General features: G+C 44.4%; 2 protein-coding genes across 3 annotated transcripts in view; both read left to right on the top strand.

Moving 5' to 3' along the window:
- Positions 1-50: 50 nt before the first annotated feature.
- pygo2 (pygopus homolog 2) lies at positions 51-5,297 on the top strand. Of its 2 annotated transcripts, none has more exons than XM_083773364.1 (3): positions 51-213; positions 1,703-1,752; positions 2,847-5,297. In XM_083773364.1, exons 2-3 carry the CDS (start codon positions 1,711-1,713, stop codon positions 4,506-4,508), a joined length of 1,704 nt encoding a protein of 567 aa, XP_083629490.1. In that variant the 5' UTR covers positions 51-213; positions 1,703-1,710; the 3' UTR covers positions 4,509-5,297. The 2 variants fall into 2 exon arrangements, with proteins under 2 accessions (XP_083629490.1, XP_083629489.1); XM_083773363.1 differs by having other exon boundaries at positions 51-1,075.
- Positions 5,298-8,990: 3,693 nt separating this feature from the next.
- The window catches only part of cgnb (cingulin b), a gene marked incomplete at its 5' end in the record, with an annotated part of 29,927 nt that continues 24,988 nt past the window's right edge, over positions 8,991-13,929 (top strand). The window contains one exon of the mRNA XM_083775442.1: positions 8,991-9,017. Within this exon, the coding sequence (XP_083631568.1) occupies positions 8,991-9,017 (27 nt within the window). The remainder of the gene's footprint in view (positions 9,018-13,929) is intronic.

Raw genomic sequence — 13,929 nt, 5'->3', positions numbered from 1 at the left:
CTTCTGTTGTGTGCGATACCCCCTGCTTGTCCCTCTTTGTCCGGTGGCGACAGTAGGCCATGATTAATATGGCAAAATCTGCGTTTTTGCATGAATCCTAGTTGAACAGTGGAACAAATCAGCAGGCATACGCCGCGTGTGGACCGGTTTGCCGACAATGACACGCCAGAGAGTTTCAATTTAACGGACAGCAGAGCAAGCAACGGAGAAAGGGTACAATTCGCTTCCAAAGACAGTGCAAGCTGGCTAGCTCTATCCAGTAGCATGCTAATGTTAGCTACCAACCACCAAGCTAACGTTAGCATAGTAAACAACCGTTTCGGGACGAAACCGGTTGTTTGTCTCTCGCCGTGAAGCTTTGGGTTCTGCCAAATTGTCACAAATGATCAACTTTGAATGTAGCTGAGCTACAGCTCATGGTTTGGAATAAGCATTTCCATGGTGCTGTTATTATTTACTGGGATCTCAGGGCTGCCTAGCTAGCCACAGCGGGTAACGTGGCTAGCTAGTTAGCTACGCTAGTGGTAACTAGTAGTGTAGTAGCTGCACATCTGTAAGTGATCATTTCCAAGAGGGAGGAGGGGGGGTGCTGCAACTTGCATGCGCTGGCAAACCAGCCAGGTAGCAAGCCGTCAGTTTCATATAACCGTGCTTGCTTGCAACTGTGCTTGCGACCCGGGCTGCTTGAATCGAACCGACCCGTCTGTTCCGATCGCACGGCTAACTAACGCTATTGCACACACAAACCGAACGGTCATTTGTTGACCAAATCCCGGCGTGACAGACAGCGTGGCGAGAGATTTGCAGCTGGAAGGGGGGAGAGTTTGCAGACCTGGGCCGGTTTATTGATTTACAATAACGTTGTGTAGGCTATTAGTCGTGATGGTTGCCATTCTATCGACCTGAAGGAGGCTGACTCCACCTGCTCGGCTCCTAGCCTTAAGGAACTCGTCATTTTTAACTTTTTTCTTGCATATGAACGGTGATATGCCACCTCACCGACAGTCATATTAGCTAATGGCTGCCGAATCGGGGAGACTACTGGCGGGACAAGGTCAAGGAAAACGAGGCAAAGGTAGGAATTAATTTCACCCATCTCCCAATCAGATCGGAACCATCCATTACTGCGCTGCAATGGGCTGCACTGGTGCTGTTAGCAATTCCCCATGTGTAAACTTCACGACTGTCTTCGGTGGTGGCTGTTTCTCACAGTGGACATCTGTGAACGGGGTTCATGTCTTTCTTGCTCTCAGTGTGTACTGTACCTCAAACTCCCCGTTTCCTCCGTCCTCATGTCTCCGTCTTTTCCTGTCTTCCTCATTGACCTTAACCTCCTCCTGCCTCTGTTTTACGGTCTCTCCCTCTGGGTCATTTGGTCTGCCTGGGTCATTTTGCGAGTCAAGGCTTCATAACCTTGGTGGTGATAACGCCTGGATGTTCAACATCTTGTCCTCATGCCAGTGTATGTCCCATCATTGAATCCATCTCAACTGTTGGACTTAAAAACAAAGAGGCCCTAGGTCTAAAGCTGCTCCACTCTGTCACTAAGGGTATTGGCCAATCTAAATGGTGTTTTTTTTTAGACATTTGAATGGACCAGTGGTTTGAAAACATGCAAGGTCTGTTTTTTGTTTTGTTTTTAACCCAACAAATGCATCCCTCATTTTCCTTATTTCTGCCCCTTCTATATTCATTATTTCAGCTTCACAGATGAAGAGCCCAGAGAAGAAGAAGAGGAAATCCAACACTCAGGTAAAGTTTTGCCCGCGGCAGTGTTCTGAACACATTCCTTCATACTGTAAACATGCTCTTAGTGATTGACATGTGAACTGTGCCATGGTTTATGTCTACTTGTTAGGGCTGCACAATTAATAAAAAATAATCATTGTGATTGTGAAACGATCTTTTGATCATCCATTTGGCCTTCATCTCCTTATCATTACACAAAGCTTAATAACCAAAACGATGTGCAAACCATCTCCCCATCCATCAGGCTCACAGTCACAATAAAATCGCTGAGGCCATTACACTATTATTTGACCAAAGTTACAGTTACAAAGAACAACAAAACCATTAACAAAATGAGATCATACACAATACATTGTTTCCCTGCGATGCAAGAGTGCAGTCTAGCCGACACCAACTCGGGACTCCTGAATCGTTGCCCTCCCCACTCCTATCTAGCATCAGGGTCTTGAGCTCTACAGTGTTTTTAGTGAAGCTGTCGTGCCACAGCGCATCTACCTAGGTCGTGCACTGCCACTTACCTTTTGGCTTTGCCCTGGGTTGGCTTCCATAGTGGCAGTTTGCTTACCACTAGTTCCGGGTGCCTGACAGTGTCCTGCCAGCCTTAACCTTCTCCTTCTGCTCACCAATGTCCAACAACCATTACCAAAAATCAATCATGATTGTAATTGTATCCATAATTACATAGCTCTACTACTTGTTAACCCAATTACATTGTAGTTTTCTAAGCAGTCTTAAATTCTAGACCACCAAACCTGTTATTGGTTGACAAAGCTTCATGGCATTTGCTCCAACCTAGACTTTAAAGACTTTCTCAGTCTAAAACGCTTTGCGCAACAAGAGACTGGTAAGAATCAAACAACCTTTGTTGCCAAAGCTGGGTGGTTGAACTGCATTGCAGAACCATTACAGTGACTTTAGGGCAGTCCTTCATGTTGGGAAAGTGATGTTTGTTTTCAAAGCATTTAGCTAGTTTTTGTTTTACCTTTTTAGTGGCCGTTAACATTTCTGTTCATTGATGACCAACATTAGGTGAAGCTATTACTAGCGATTACGAAGAGTTCAGGGATTGGTGAACATGTACTTTTATTTTGTCTTAGGCGGCAGGGTTCTCCCACCTCTCTGAGTTTGCTCCTCCTCCCACCCCTATGGTGGATCACCTGGTCGCCTCCAACCCATTCGACGATGACTTTGGGCCCCCATCTCGACCCGTTGGGGCTGGCGGACCAGGAGGAGCCCCGTTCCTGCCCAGCCCGGGGGCAGGTGGCGGAGGGGGATATGGAGGTGGAGGCAGGATGGGCGGAGGCATGGCCTTCATGGGAGGCCCTGGAGGACCAGGTGGCGGGCAACCTGGACGGAGGCCACCCTTTGGTCCCCCATCCAACACGGGACCCCACCACCAGCTGGGCTTTGGAGGAATGCCTGGGTTTGGGGGTGGTGGTGGGGGAGGTGGGGGAGGTGGTGGATTCCCTCCTGGGGGACCCTCACAATTCAACATGCCCCCAAACTTCAGTCCACCCATGCATCCAGGGCCAGGATTCAACCCTATGTTGTCTCCTGGTGCTATGGGAGGCCCTGGGGGCGGAGGGCCACCCCACCCTCGGTTTGGTATGCCTCCACAGCAGCAGCATGGACAGGGTGGACACCCTTTCAACAGCCCCCCTTTGCCTGGCGGTGGAGGCCCCAGGGGACCCCCACACGGGCCCATGAACCCCATGGGTGGGATGCCTCCTGGGATGAACATGATGGGCGGCATGGGTGGTGGTCCTGGAGGAAACATGGTGGGGGGGATGCCAGGCATGCCCCCTCAAGGACAGTTCCCTCCCTCACAGGATAGCCCCTACCCTGGGCCGAGTCCTCCAGGGCCAGGGAACGAGGAGGGCAAGAACTTTGGTGGACCAGGTCCTCAGCCAGGTGGGCCGCCTCAGCAGCAGCAACAGCAGCAGCAACAGGCTAACTTGAACCCCAATGGCCCACCACCTAACAACACTACCCCAGGGCCTCCTCCCAACTCTGGCCCTCCCCAACCTGGAGGAGCCTTCCCTGGCCACCCCGATGTCCAGCAACCCAACCCCAACACACCTGGTCAGCCTCCCTCTGCACCTCCCCAGTCAAACCCCAACTCCTCACCCACTGGCCCGCTGAATGGATCAGGCCAGCCGCAGAATCCACCACCCAATCAGCTCCAACCACCAAACAATGCCAATGCTCCCAACTCAAACAACTCTTCCCAGCAGCAACAGCAGCAGCCCACTCCTCCTAACTCTGCCCCTGGCTCCGCCCCTTATAGCCAGCAGAACAACACTCCCGGTGCTGGGGGTCCCATGCCCAATGCGCCCCCCAACTCAGCCCAGAACAACATGACCAACAACAATGGGGGCAACACCCCAGGCAGTAACCCCAATCCCCCATCCAACTCGACATCCACTCCCAACACCCAGTCCCCGCTTCCCCCTGGCCCAGCAGCCCCCACCACTGGCCCAGGGTCAGGCCCTGGGAAATTGGGGGGTTCTGGGATGGTGTTCCCCTGCGGTTTCTGCATGGCGGAGGTGCACGACGACCAGGACGCCATTCTGTGCGAGGCGTCATGCCAGCGCTGGTTCCACCGTGACTGCACAGGTCTGACAGAGCCAGCCTATGGCCTGCTGACCCGGGAGTGCGCTGCTGTCTGGGCCTGTGACTTCTGCCTCAAGACCAAGGAGATCCAGGCTGTGTATGTTCGCCAGGGCTTAGGGCAGCTGGTAGCAGCCAATGAGGGCTGAGAGGTGAGTGACAGTGGAGAGGCAGCGAGGTGTGAGGTGTAGGAATGAATAGAGAGGTGAAGAGACATTAATGCTCTGATTGAACTGAATGACTTCTATCACGTCAGCTACTTGCCCAACTTCATCTTGACTAGCCCTTTACTTGCTTGATTATACAGACAAAAAAACGCCAACTCGTTCACATTCATGCTTACACATAGCACTTTTTGTGACTAGGAAATTAATTATAATTTTTTTGCTTCCCTACCCATTTGAGTCAAATCACATAACGAATGTTCAACCTTCACAATTGTTTGACATCTAGCCTGCCGACCAGCATAGCACTGACACCAACGCACTACCTCACACATTTTGTGACTGACCGGCAACTGCGGCAAGGAAGCTCCTGCACTGATAAACTGACTGTGACTGACTTACCCCAAATACACCACAAGTGTGAAATGGCATGTGTCACACTACACGCACAGATGTAGTGCTATATTTCCCCTAGCATCTCAAGGCTATAAATCAAAGACCACATGAATTCAAATATCTAAAATTGTGCCTGAAAGTATAAAAGGCCTTGAATGTCACAGAATTATTATGTGTTTTTACCTGAGGAAAAAGCAAAACTTGATTTTGACATTTATTTCTATAATGGGTGTTATTTAGCTCTTTACTGCAGTAGCATAAGAACATGTTTAGATAAATCAGAATATATGAAGTTTCAATCCTCACTATCCACTATTGTGGCATAAGAACATGACACATTCATATCAGGAGCTGTCCTGTCAATGTCCCCCCCCCCCCCCCCCCCCCCCCCCCCACACACACACACACACACACACACATCTCTCATACACACACGCACTCCTTTTTCCTGGTCTAAGGAATCCAAAGGAGTCCCGGGCTCTGGCTCCCCTTAGTGAACTAGAGTCTTTATCACCTCACAGAAGAGGATATCATTATTGAAATATGTGTAAATATTCGTAACCCTGAACATTTGCCAGAACACATATCCGTCCGCTATGAAAAATGCTGGAAAGTCAATCAATGAACAAAAAGTTAGAACGTGTCTTGGTTTATTTGGTTAGGCTTTTTTTCCTTCATATTAATTGAACCAAGCATTTTTATATCTCCAGTCCTCAAATTAGTACATTACACATTAAAGGTCCTTTCAGACGGGCAGCGACTGACGTGCCTAGTAATTCATTTTCAATGAGAGGCATGCGTTTATTTTGGACGTGCAGAGAAGTTGAGGGGCGCAAGCGTATTTTCGTGGGTGCGGTCCCGTGAAATTGTCACGCGTGTGCTTGTTTCGTGCACACGCCTGTGGCTGACTAGGCCTGGATTGTGTTGAGCTTTTTGTTTTTACGCTACGCGTCCCTCATGAGCAGACATGTCGTTGATCCAGGCGACTACACGGGCGTCACCTTCTCCCCGTCTGAAAGGACCTTTATTGTGACATCGGTGCTTTTGGATGGTGTTGGCATAGCAAGTAGTGACATCATGTCATATCAGATGTGCATAGTTTTTTCTTTTTTTTTCTTTCTCCTTCTCTTGGGTTGCATGTGAACCAATGCAGTAACTTTGTCTGAGCTGTTTTTGTTTGTATTTTGGTCTCTACTAGAGGCCTCGAAGTAGACCAAATAACTAAAGAGCGAAAAATAATATCCATTTTCACATTTCTGTCCCAGAGGAAGGTGTTTGTATCTTCTCTTCTTTCTTTATCTCTCTCTTCATTCATTGTCCGAGATGCCTTTTTTTCAGCCGTTCCCTTTTTTGTACTGGTATTTTGTGCTGTTCAATGTGCTCTGCTCTGGCGCCCTCTGGTGGACCCTAGAGGAACCAGTGAGCCCCACACTGGTTGGGGAAGGGAAAGGTACTGAACTCTGAAGTAAAGAGAATTTTTTTTGTACTTGTCCATGTCTGTTTTATTTTTTATCTGTTGCCAATTGTTGTATTAAAAATGAGGTTTGGTAAACCGGCTGAAACAGATATGCTAATGTAATTCTTTGTCATCTTTGACATCAAGCATTGTCAAACATTGCATTGTTATAGAATTAATGATTATTATGGGGCAATGATTTAAAAAAAACAAGGAAAAGTAAACTGAATTTGTAAATATAAATATTTTAAGTAAATACTAGAATCTGAACTGATGGAGATCAGTTGGTCATCTTTTAAGGCTGCCTTGAAAAGACACTTATTCTCTCTCAGGCTTATGGCATATAGTTGCTTGTTGATGTTGGTACATTTTGTAAATGCGTCCTTGGGTTCATGAAAGGCGCTATATAAATTCAAGCTATTATTATTATCAGTTTGACTTTGTAGTCAACTGTAAGCCTTGATAATGTGAGATGTCTTGACTAGTTTTTCTAGTTCACTGCAGGCTAGGATTTATAACATGCAACCTTCCATAGTCAATACATTTCTTGTGATTAGAGTTACAAAAATTAAATAATAGTGTTGTGATCTTAATATTGGATATTAACATATCCAAATGGAAAATGAGCTTTATGATGGGCATGTTGATTTAATGGAGATTGCGGATGCCACAAATTACGGAACAAGATCATGGTCCCCCATGACATGGACTTCAAACTGAAGTGGTTGAGTTCATAACACCAATTACAGTTCTAATACTGCAGAAAACTAAACATTTCTAAGATTCAAGACAAATCCTAAGTGTTCATTTACGGTGTTTACTTTAATTGGCACTAAGGACTTTAGTGTGTTTATCTGCTTTCAAAGCCTGCATCAGTAACTTGGCAGCACTGAAAAATAACTACTAAATGATTTGATTAGGCTCACAGCATAATGTGTCAGTAGGTCTAACTGATAACAGCAGTAGAATAAGTGAACAGAAACGTAAGATTTGATTGAAAACAATTTCTCAGAATTGATAATTATTGTTTAGTGGGATAAGGATTTAGTAATATCTTTACACTTTACTATTCGGAGGGCCATTTTATAATGACTTTTTGATTTTGGTAAAAGATATAAAGAACATAAACACAGCATAAAAGCATGAACAAATGTGGTCCTGCAACACAAAATAATTTAAATTAGGATATAGCGGTACCAATAAATTGCACTGAAATCCACCTAAAATCAAAGCATAAAGCCTATAACTTATTCCACAGTAGTATAGACAGGCAAGAAAGAAATACCTGTAGGCTATATAAAATAACTTTTGACACAAACTTTAATTGCATCTTGGTATCCGTTTAAGATAATCTTTTCTTGTAACCTACTTTATTGGGACAACAATGGATTTAATATCAATTGTCTAGTTGTAGAACTATGTCATATTAAGTTAACATGAGCGTTAACATTTAAATATATCTGACTTTAGCTTAGGCTACATATTTTTTAAATTTTAACCCCAGAATACGATATTCGTTTTACTATCACTAGGGTCTGTAGGAAAAAAAAACGGATGTGGGCACTGGGCACAAGTGGGCAGGCAAACAAACCTACCTTCTATGATGTCACTGACTCACTGAGCATCATGAAGGTACTGAAAGACCCACCCACCACAGACATCAGCATCATTTAGAAAATTACAAAAATAATTGTGTTTAGTATTAATTAGTGTTTGTTATGGTGCCACAAAGTCCGATAGTATTTAGGTTTTGCGGCTCAGCCACAAGGTGTTGTTGGTTAATTATAGTTATACTCCGTCGTACGACACTGCTTCTCACCGAAGATAGCAGATCTACAAGCCATAGAGCGTCGCGGATGGTACGCGGTGTGAACCTGTAGATTTGCTATTTCTGGTGCGTTGCACTGTCGAACGACGAAGTATGCAGGGAAAGGGCACACGGCGGGGCGCCTCCTTCACTGTCTCTTCAACCAATGGAGTTGGTACTGAGGCGGGTCCACGGTTATCAGATGTACGGCTACTGGCAACAGGTTACTCTAATAACAAGGGGGATTTTCCTCATGTCCTCGGTCCATTGAGAAACATCTATTTATTGTACGATAATTACAACTTACCGGGGGATCTGATTCTGAGTAGACTGTGTTAAAAACATCATCGGATTTGCACTAAACCTACAGGTACAGTACAACAACACGCTTTGGTTCTATAAACCGCTGTTTATTTACTTGTTCTTTGCATTTGTTCCTGTGTTAAGTGTGTTGTGCTGCAGGGAATTTTGTTGTAAGCAGCCCGGAATGGCAGAACTGCATTTCGTGGTGGCTGCGTTTTGCTGAGCGGGCGTTTATTATATTTGGAATGGATAAAGGCGAGGGGGAACACCTGTGGCTTTGTGGTGCGTTGGCAGTCGTCTTTACTATACTCAGCTTTTCCTGCTGCTCATAATGATGAATCAAACGCCCGACGACGCAGAAAACACACACTCTTTGCTCTTTTGTTTAAGCGCGTTTTATTTTAATGACTAGGAATGGATGCACCATTCATTCACCCATCCAGTCATAGATGGAGCGTTCGGCTATAGCCCATAATTGGATCTGGTGAGAGTGCGTAAAGAGGATATGAGTGGTGATATAGCAGCTGGCCAGGTAGGCTACAAATAGCAGGATGCGACAACATCTTTGTGCAGTGCTCTGTGCTGGTGTGTGTTGTTTGACTTAGCCCCCCCGGCCCGAATACTCTATGCTTAGCCCCCAGTCCGCTCGTGGCCACAGTTTCTCATGTAAACAACCCGGTTTCGACTTAAACCGATACTGGCTGACCCGGCTGGGTGGGTGTGACGCAATTAATCCACTAAGAGGCAGGTGCACGTTTGGTGCGTGTGGTGTGCGCTATTGGACTCTTATGATTGGATTGACTACTGTATATTTATTTAATGTGTTAAATTGGCACATTGTGCCGATATTCTTACCTTTTGGTTAGTAGGCTATATTGGAAGTTCAGCTTGTTTTGGAATATGTCAGATTGCCACAGATAGAGGTATTTGGTCTTGAAACAATGATTCTTCATGCTCAGATCAAATGGGACTTGGGAGGGCTGGTCAAGAAATTGAATACTGCCACTGTTGGATCTTAATTTCCACCTGTCCTATGGTAAAATGGGGGACTGTTTGCTTTGGAGTTTTCAGCTTTGGATATAGGTGTCCTAAATGGCACATGTTGTCCACTTTTCATTCATTGTAGTATCCCTGGGTCCCATAAGCCTCTTAGGACACTGGCTAATAGTAGGCAAGTAGATAAATGAGTGGCATTTTTCCGTATCTTCATATTATTACTAATAATCATAACTTTAAACACAATTTCTGTCTGCTTGCTTACTCTACTGTCTATGTGTCTCATTGCTGCAGGCTTTGAGCAGCTCAGAAACATTCCTACCAATGACATCATTGGGCAATCCTAGTTTGAAATGACCAAACCTGCCTACCAGTGATGGGTCACTGGACTGTCCACCTCCTCCTCTGAGATGGACTGAGTAGACAGAAATGGTACCCATCTTATATACATATGAAGAAATAAATGTTGAAGTGGTCCTTCATTTGTAGATTAAGAAGGTACAATGTGTTGACAATCTAACCAATTAACCTGACATAAAAAACAGTAGCCTACTTATGTGTGCACATTTGGTAGCGTAGGGCCTTAGGCTATGGATAAACAAGTCCCTTTAATTGGGGACATTTACCCTACTGTTTTGTTTTCCACACAGGATCAATCCATACTGAACTAGATAAAGTGCCCTTCGGCACAGGTCTCTACCAGGGCAGGTCAGGTTGTGGCCTCCTGGTGGAGCTATAATAGGCCAATGTGAAAAGGGTGCCATTTCTTCTTGCCTTGGATGGCAATTGGATGATTTGAGGCTTTTTGTTCAAAACGGGCCAATCCTGCAAACGTTGAAATGTTAGCCAATTAGGATGGAAAATGATATATCGGACAGATCCGTCTTGAACACATGACTATAGAGATAGTGTGTAAGTATCAGTCTAGAATCTGAGAAATCCAACAGGAATTGGCCTGTTATAGCGCCACCGTGAGGCTGATTTGGGGGGAAAATTTGTGGCATGTCGTTGTCGGCCTAGTGGAAATGTGCGTGTATAATTTCACGGAAATTGCACACTGTGTTTGTGATTTGTGGCATTTTTTTTTAACGGACCAATCGTGTGAGCTTTGGAAGCCAATCTTAGCCAATCAGGATGGAAGATGGGGAATGGTGCCGCTCTGTGTTGATCACATGACTATGGAGATTCATTTTGGCATGGATAGGGCCAAGGACACACGGACTGAGTGCAAAACATACTCTCCCCCCATGCCTTCGGCCTGGTGAAGACAAAGAGTCATTGCCCAAGCTATTACTAAAAGAAACTGTAAAGGCAGCAAGCTAGAAATGTTTCATGAACCCCTTTTTTATTAGTGTGGTTGCCCAGAGGCCAACCAAACTATAGTAATTGCTTACAAAGTCATTGCTGTATTCACAGCTGATCCCTGTGACCTCATGTGGGTCAATACATCATCATGAATCATTCATCATCATCATCATCATCATCATCATACTGTACTTATTTAAGATATTATTGGTGCAACCACACTTGCAATTTCCCAGAATTGCGCCTCTGTAGTTTTATTCATTATGGATATTCGTCACATAATGGTTATCTAAACATCCAAGATTACTGATGATGATTGATGATGATGATGATGATAATGATTGATACCAATGGGATATTATTATCAAGGGAATTCCTTCCTGTTCAGTTACCTGGACAAGGAGGATGGAGAATGGAAGTGTAGAAAGAAGAGGAAATGGACAGGGAAAATTAGAAGTGAAGGGCGGGGAGAAAGGGATGAATGACCGCAGATAGGCTTGTTGGGTTACATTCCACTCCTTCTCTCTGTTGATACAGCCATTCCTTGTGACAAGAGAAACCTGTCAGGGAGCAGACATAAAGTGGTCTAGTTGTCGCCAAACAGGACTCTGCTACTGTTGGCTCCCAATACATGACTAAGCTCATAATGGGTGTTTTCTTTGTTTACTTAACAAAAATGGACTTAACACGTTTCCTCATTTTCAGCAACCGCTTACTATTATACATTCATATCAGGAAATTACCTAGTAGGTCCACAGTATTGAGCAACTGCTGCACAGCAATTGGGAGTTCACTAGTTAAGGGCACCTCAACAACAGTTTCTTTCTTAACCAACCATCTACAAGTATTTTACCTATTCTAGAGTCAACAGATGCTTGAGATGATTCTGTTAAAAGTTAGCCTTTTCTCTTGTTCCTATTACACAGAGCAGTGCTGCTAATCGATATTCAGCAGGACTGAAGACATTCACCACACTCTTCAGACCTTTCGACCTCATACCCTTCTATTCATACATGTAGATGTTGGCCCAGTTCTTCAAATCCAATCATACAGTTCCTCCATAATCCACGATCCTCCAACAAATGCAAACCACGCGGAACATTTTAGGATAAAGGGAATGTCTGGAATCCCGAGAATGTTTTTCAGGAGGGGGAAAAAACAAAGGTTCACTTTGACTCAATCTAACCTTATAGCAGGTCAAGGTGCTGGCTGTTATACTATAACTAATGGTTGTTTCATTACCTGCAATTTATCGTTCCATCTGAGCTCAGACCCTCTATATGCAGTAAGCACCGTAGGTGTGGAGAAGTAAGACAGGATCTGGGGTGGAGGCTATGACCTTTGTAACCTGAATACTAGCAAGACAGGGCACTGTAATATGAACATAGTATGTGTGTAATGCATGAGTGGGCATGTGTATGCATGTGGTTTCCATGCCAAAGAGATTACACTTTATTTAAAATCCATGTTGAAAACATTACACATCCATTTAGTGGTTTATGCATTCCTTTATCAAAAGTAATGAGTTCTTATATTAGTTTGGATGTGGGTATGATATTCATGTTGTTTGACCTTGACATGGGCTGTACTCAATTATTGTGTCACTGTGGTAGATGGAGAGAGTTACTAGCAGAGTTATTGTGATGACCCAAAATGGTCCCTGAGGCAATGCTTCAATGGATGGGCAGTGGAGGGCAGGTGTATAGTGTCCACACCATACATCGTATCTATTGTATGTGCTGTGTGCACACATTCACATTAGTGTATGCACATGTGCTCAAGTTAATGCAATGCTCAAAGTAAACAGAACACGCCTCAGTGGGTCCGGTCGCCCCTCTGAAGTCATGTATAAAGAGAGAAGCTTTGGCAGAGAGAGAGAGAAGGCGGGGGGCATTCCTAACATAACCCTTAGTAGTTTCATGCTCTGCAGAGCCTGGACAATAGGAAGAGTATTCACCTACCCATACAGCTTATTATCGACTCACCCATTTGCAGGGCAAAAGTTGGAGATTCTCAGGTCATACGACTCAGGTTGTTTTGAATGTTCTATCGCTTTGGAGTTGGAGTTGTGTTAAATCTAGTTGAAAATAATTTGTACAATAATACATACATAATATGCCTACACATTTTGATTCTGGTAAATTATACATTCCGTTTTAAGTAATATGGCCCTCAATGTCTGTGTAGCCCAGCAGGGTTTTTTTAGAGGGTAGACTCTGACACTATTATGTAGGTTACTAATTGCACTACAAGGCTCTTAGGATAAAATCCAAATAGCATTATGCAGGGTAGCCTAAATTGGTGGCAATGTATTGATCATCTGTGTGGTGTGATGTCGGGCCACTCCCACTGACACACTAATAAACACTTACCACGCTGTGAACAAACCAGACCTCCCAGCCCATACCATTACCCATGCATGCTCCCATTTTCTCAATGCCCTTCTCTCTCTATTTCAGTTTTTCTCTGTTTCTCTCCCTCTGTTGCTTTTGTGTCTCGAGTGAGTCCACCTCTATATCTGTAACACGCAAATAGACACTCCTGTATCTCTTTCCTATCAGCCTCTGTGTGTAATCTAAACAAGTAGTTGTGAACCTGAACAAACAGGTTGCCAGTGACCCAGTGGCATATTTGGCTTGACAAAAAAACAATTCTTATGAAAGAATCTATTTGGCCTACAGAGCAGGCATGGCAGCTGACACTTTCATCAAGATATACCAGGCAGACAGGCAGTGTCATATGCCAGGGGAATCATACTTTGACCACACCTGGGGAGAAAGTAGGTCATTCACACCAAATGTTTAGAATCAGGAAAACGGCTTTGAAGAGAGGAGGAGTGGAAATGGAGAAAGGCTGAGTATCTTATTGAGTTAGTCATCTGTAATTTAATGTTGGTAATGAAAGTCATATGCAATGACTGGCAGCAAAGCAGAGGATAGAAATCGGTCAAAGGGTAATTTTAGTAGAGCAACATCTTAGGTTATAGAGCGGTGAGAAACTCTTTGTGGCCAGCATGCAATCATTGTTTGCAATGCATGCAGATATTTGTGGCTAATCAAATAAAAGCTAATGGGCTAATCACTAACAGGTGGAACACTTAAAATACCTCTGTTTCACCCTGCACAACAAACTGTCTTTTACTT

Source organism: Protomyctophum parallelum (genome assembly GCF_964188405.1).
Source record: "Protomyctophum parallelum genome assembly, chromosome: 1".
Lineage (NCBI taxonomy): Eukaryota > Metazoa > Chordata > Actinopteri > Myctophiformes > Myctophidae > Protomyctophum > Protomyctophum parallelum.
This window is presented reverse-complemented; position numbering and strand designations above follow the sequence as displayed.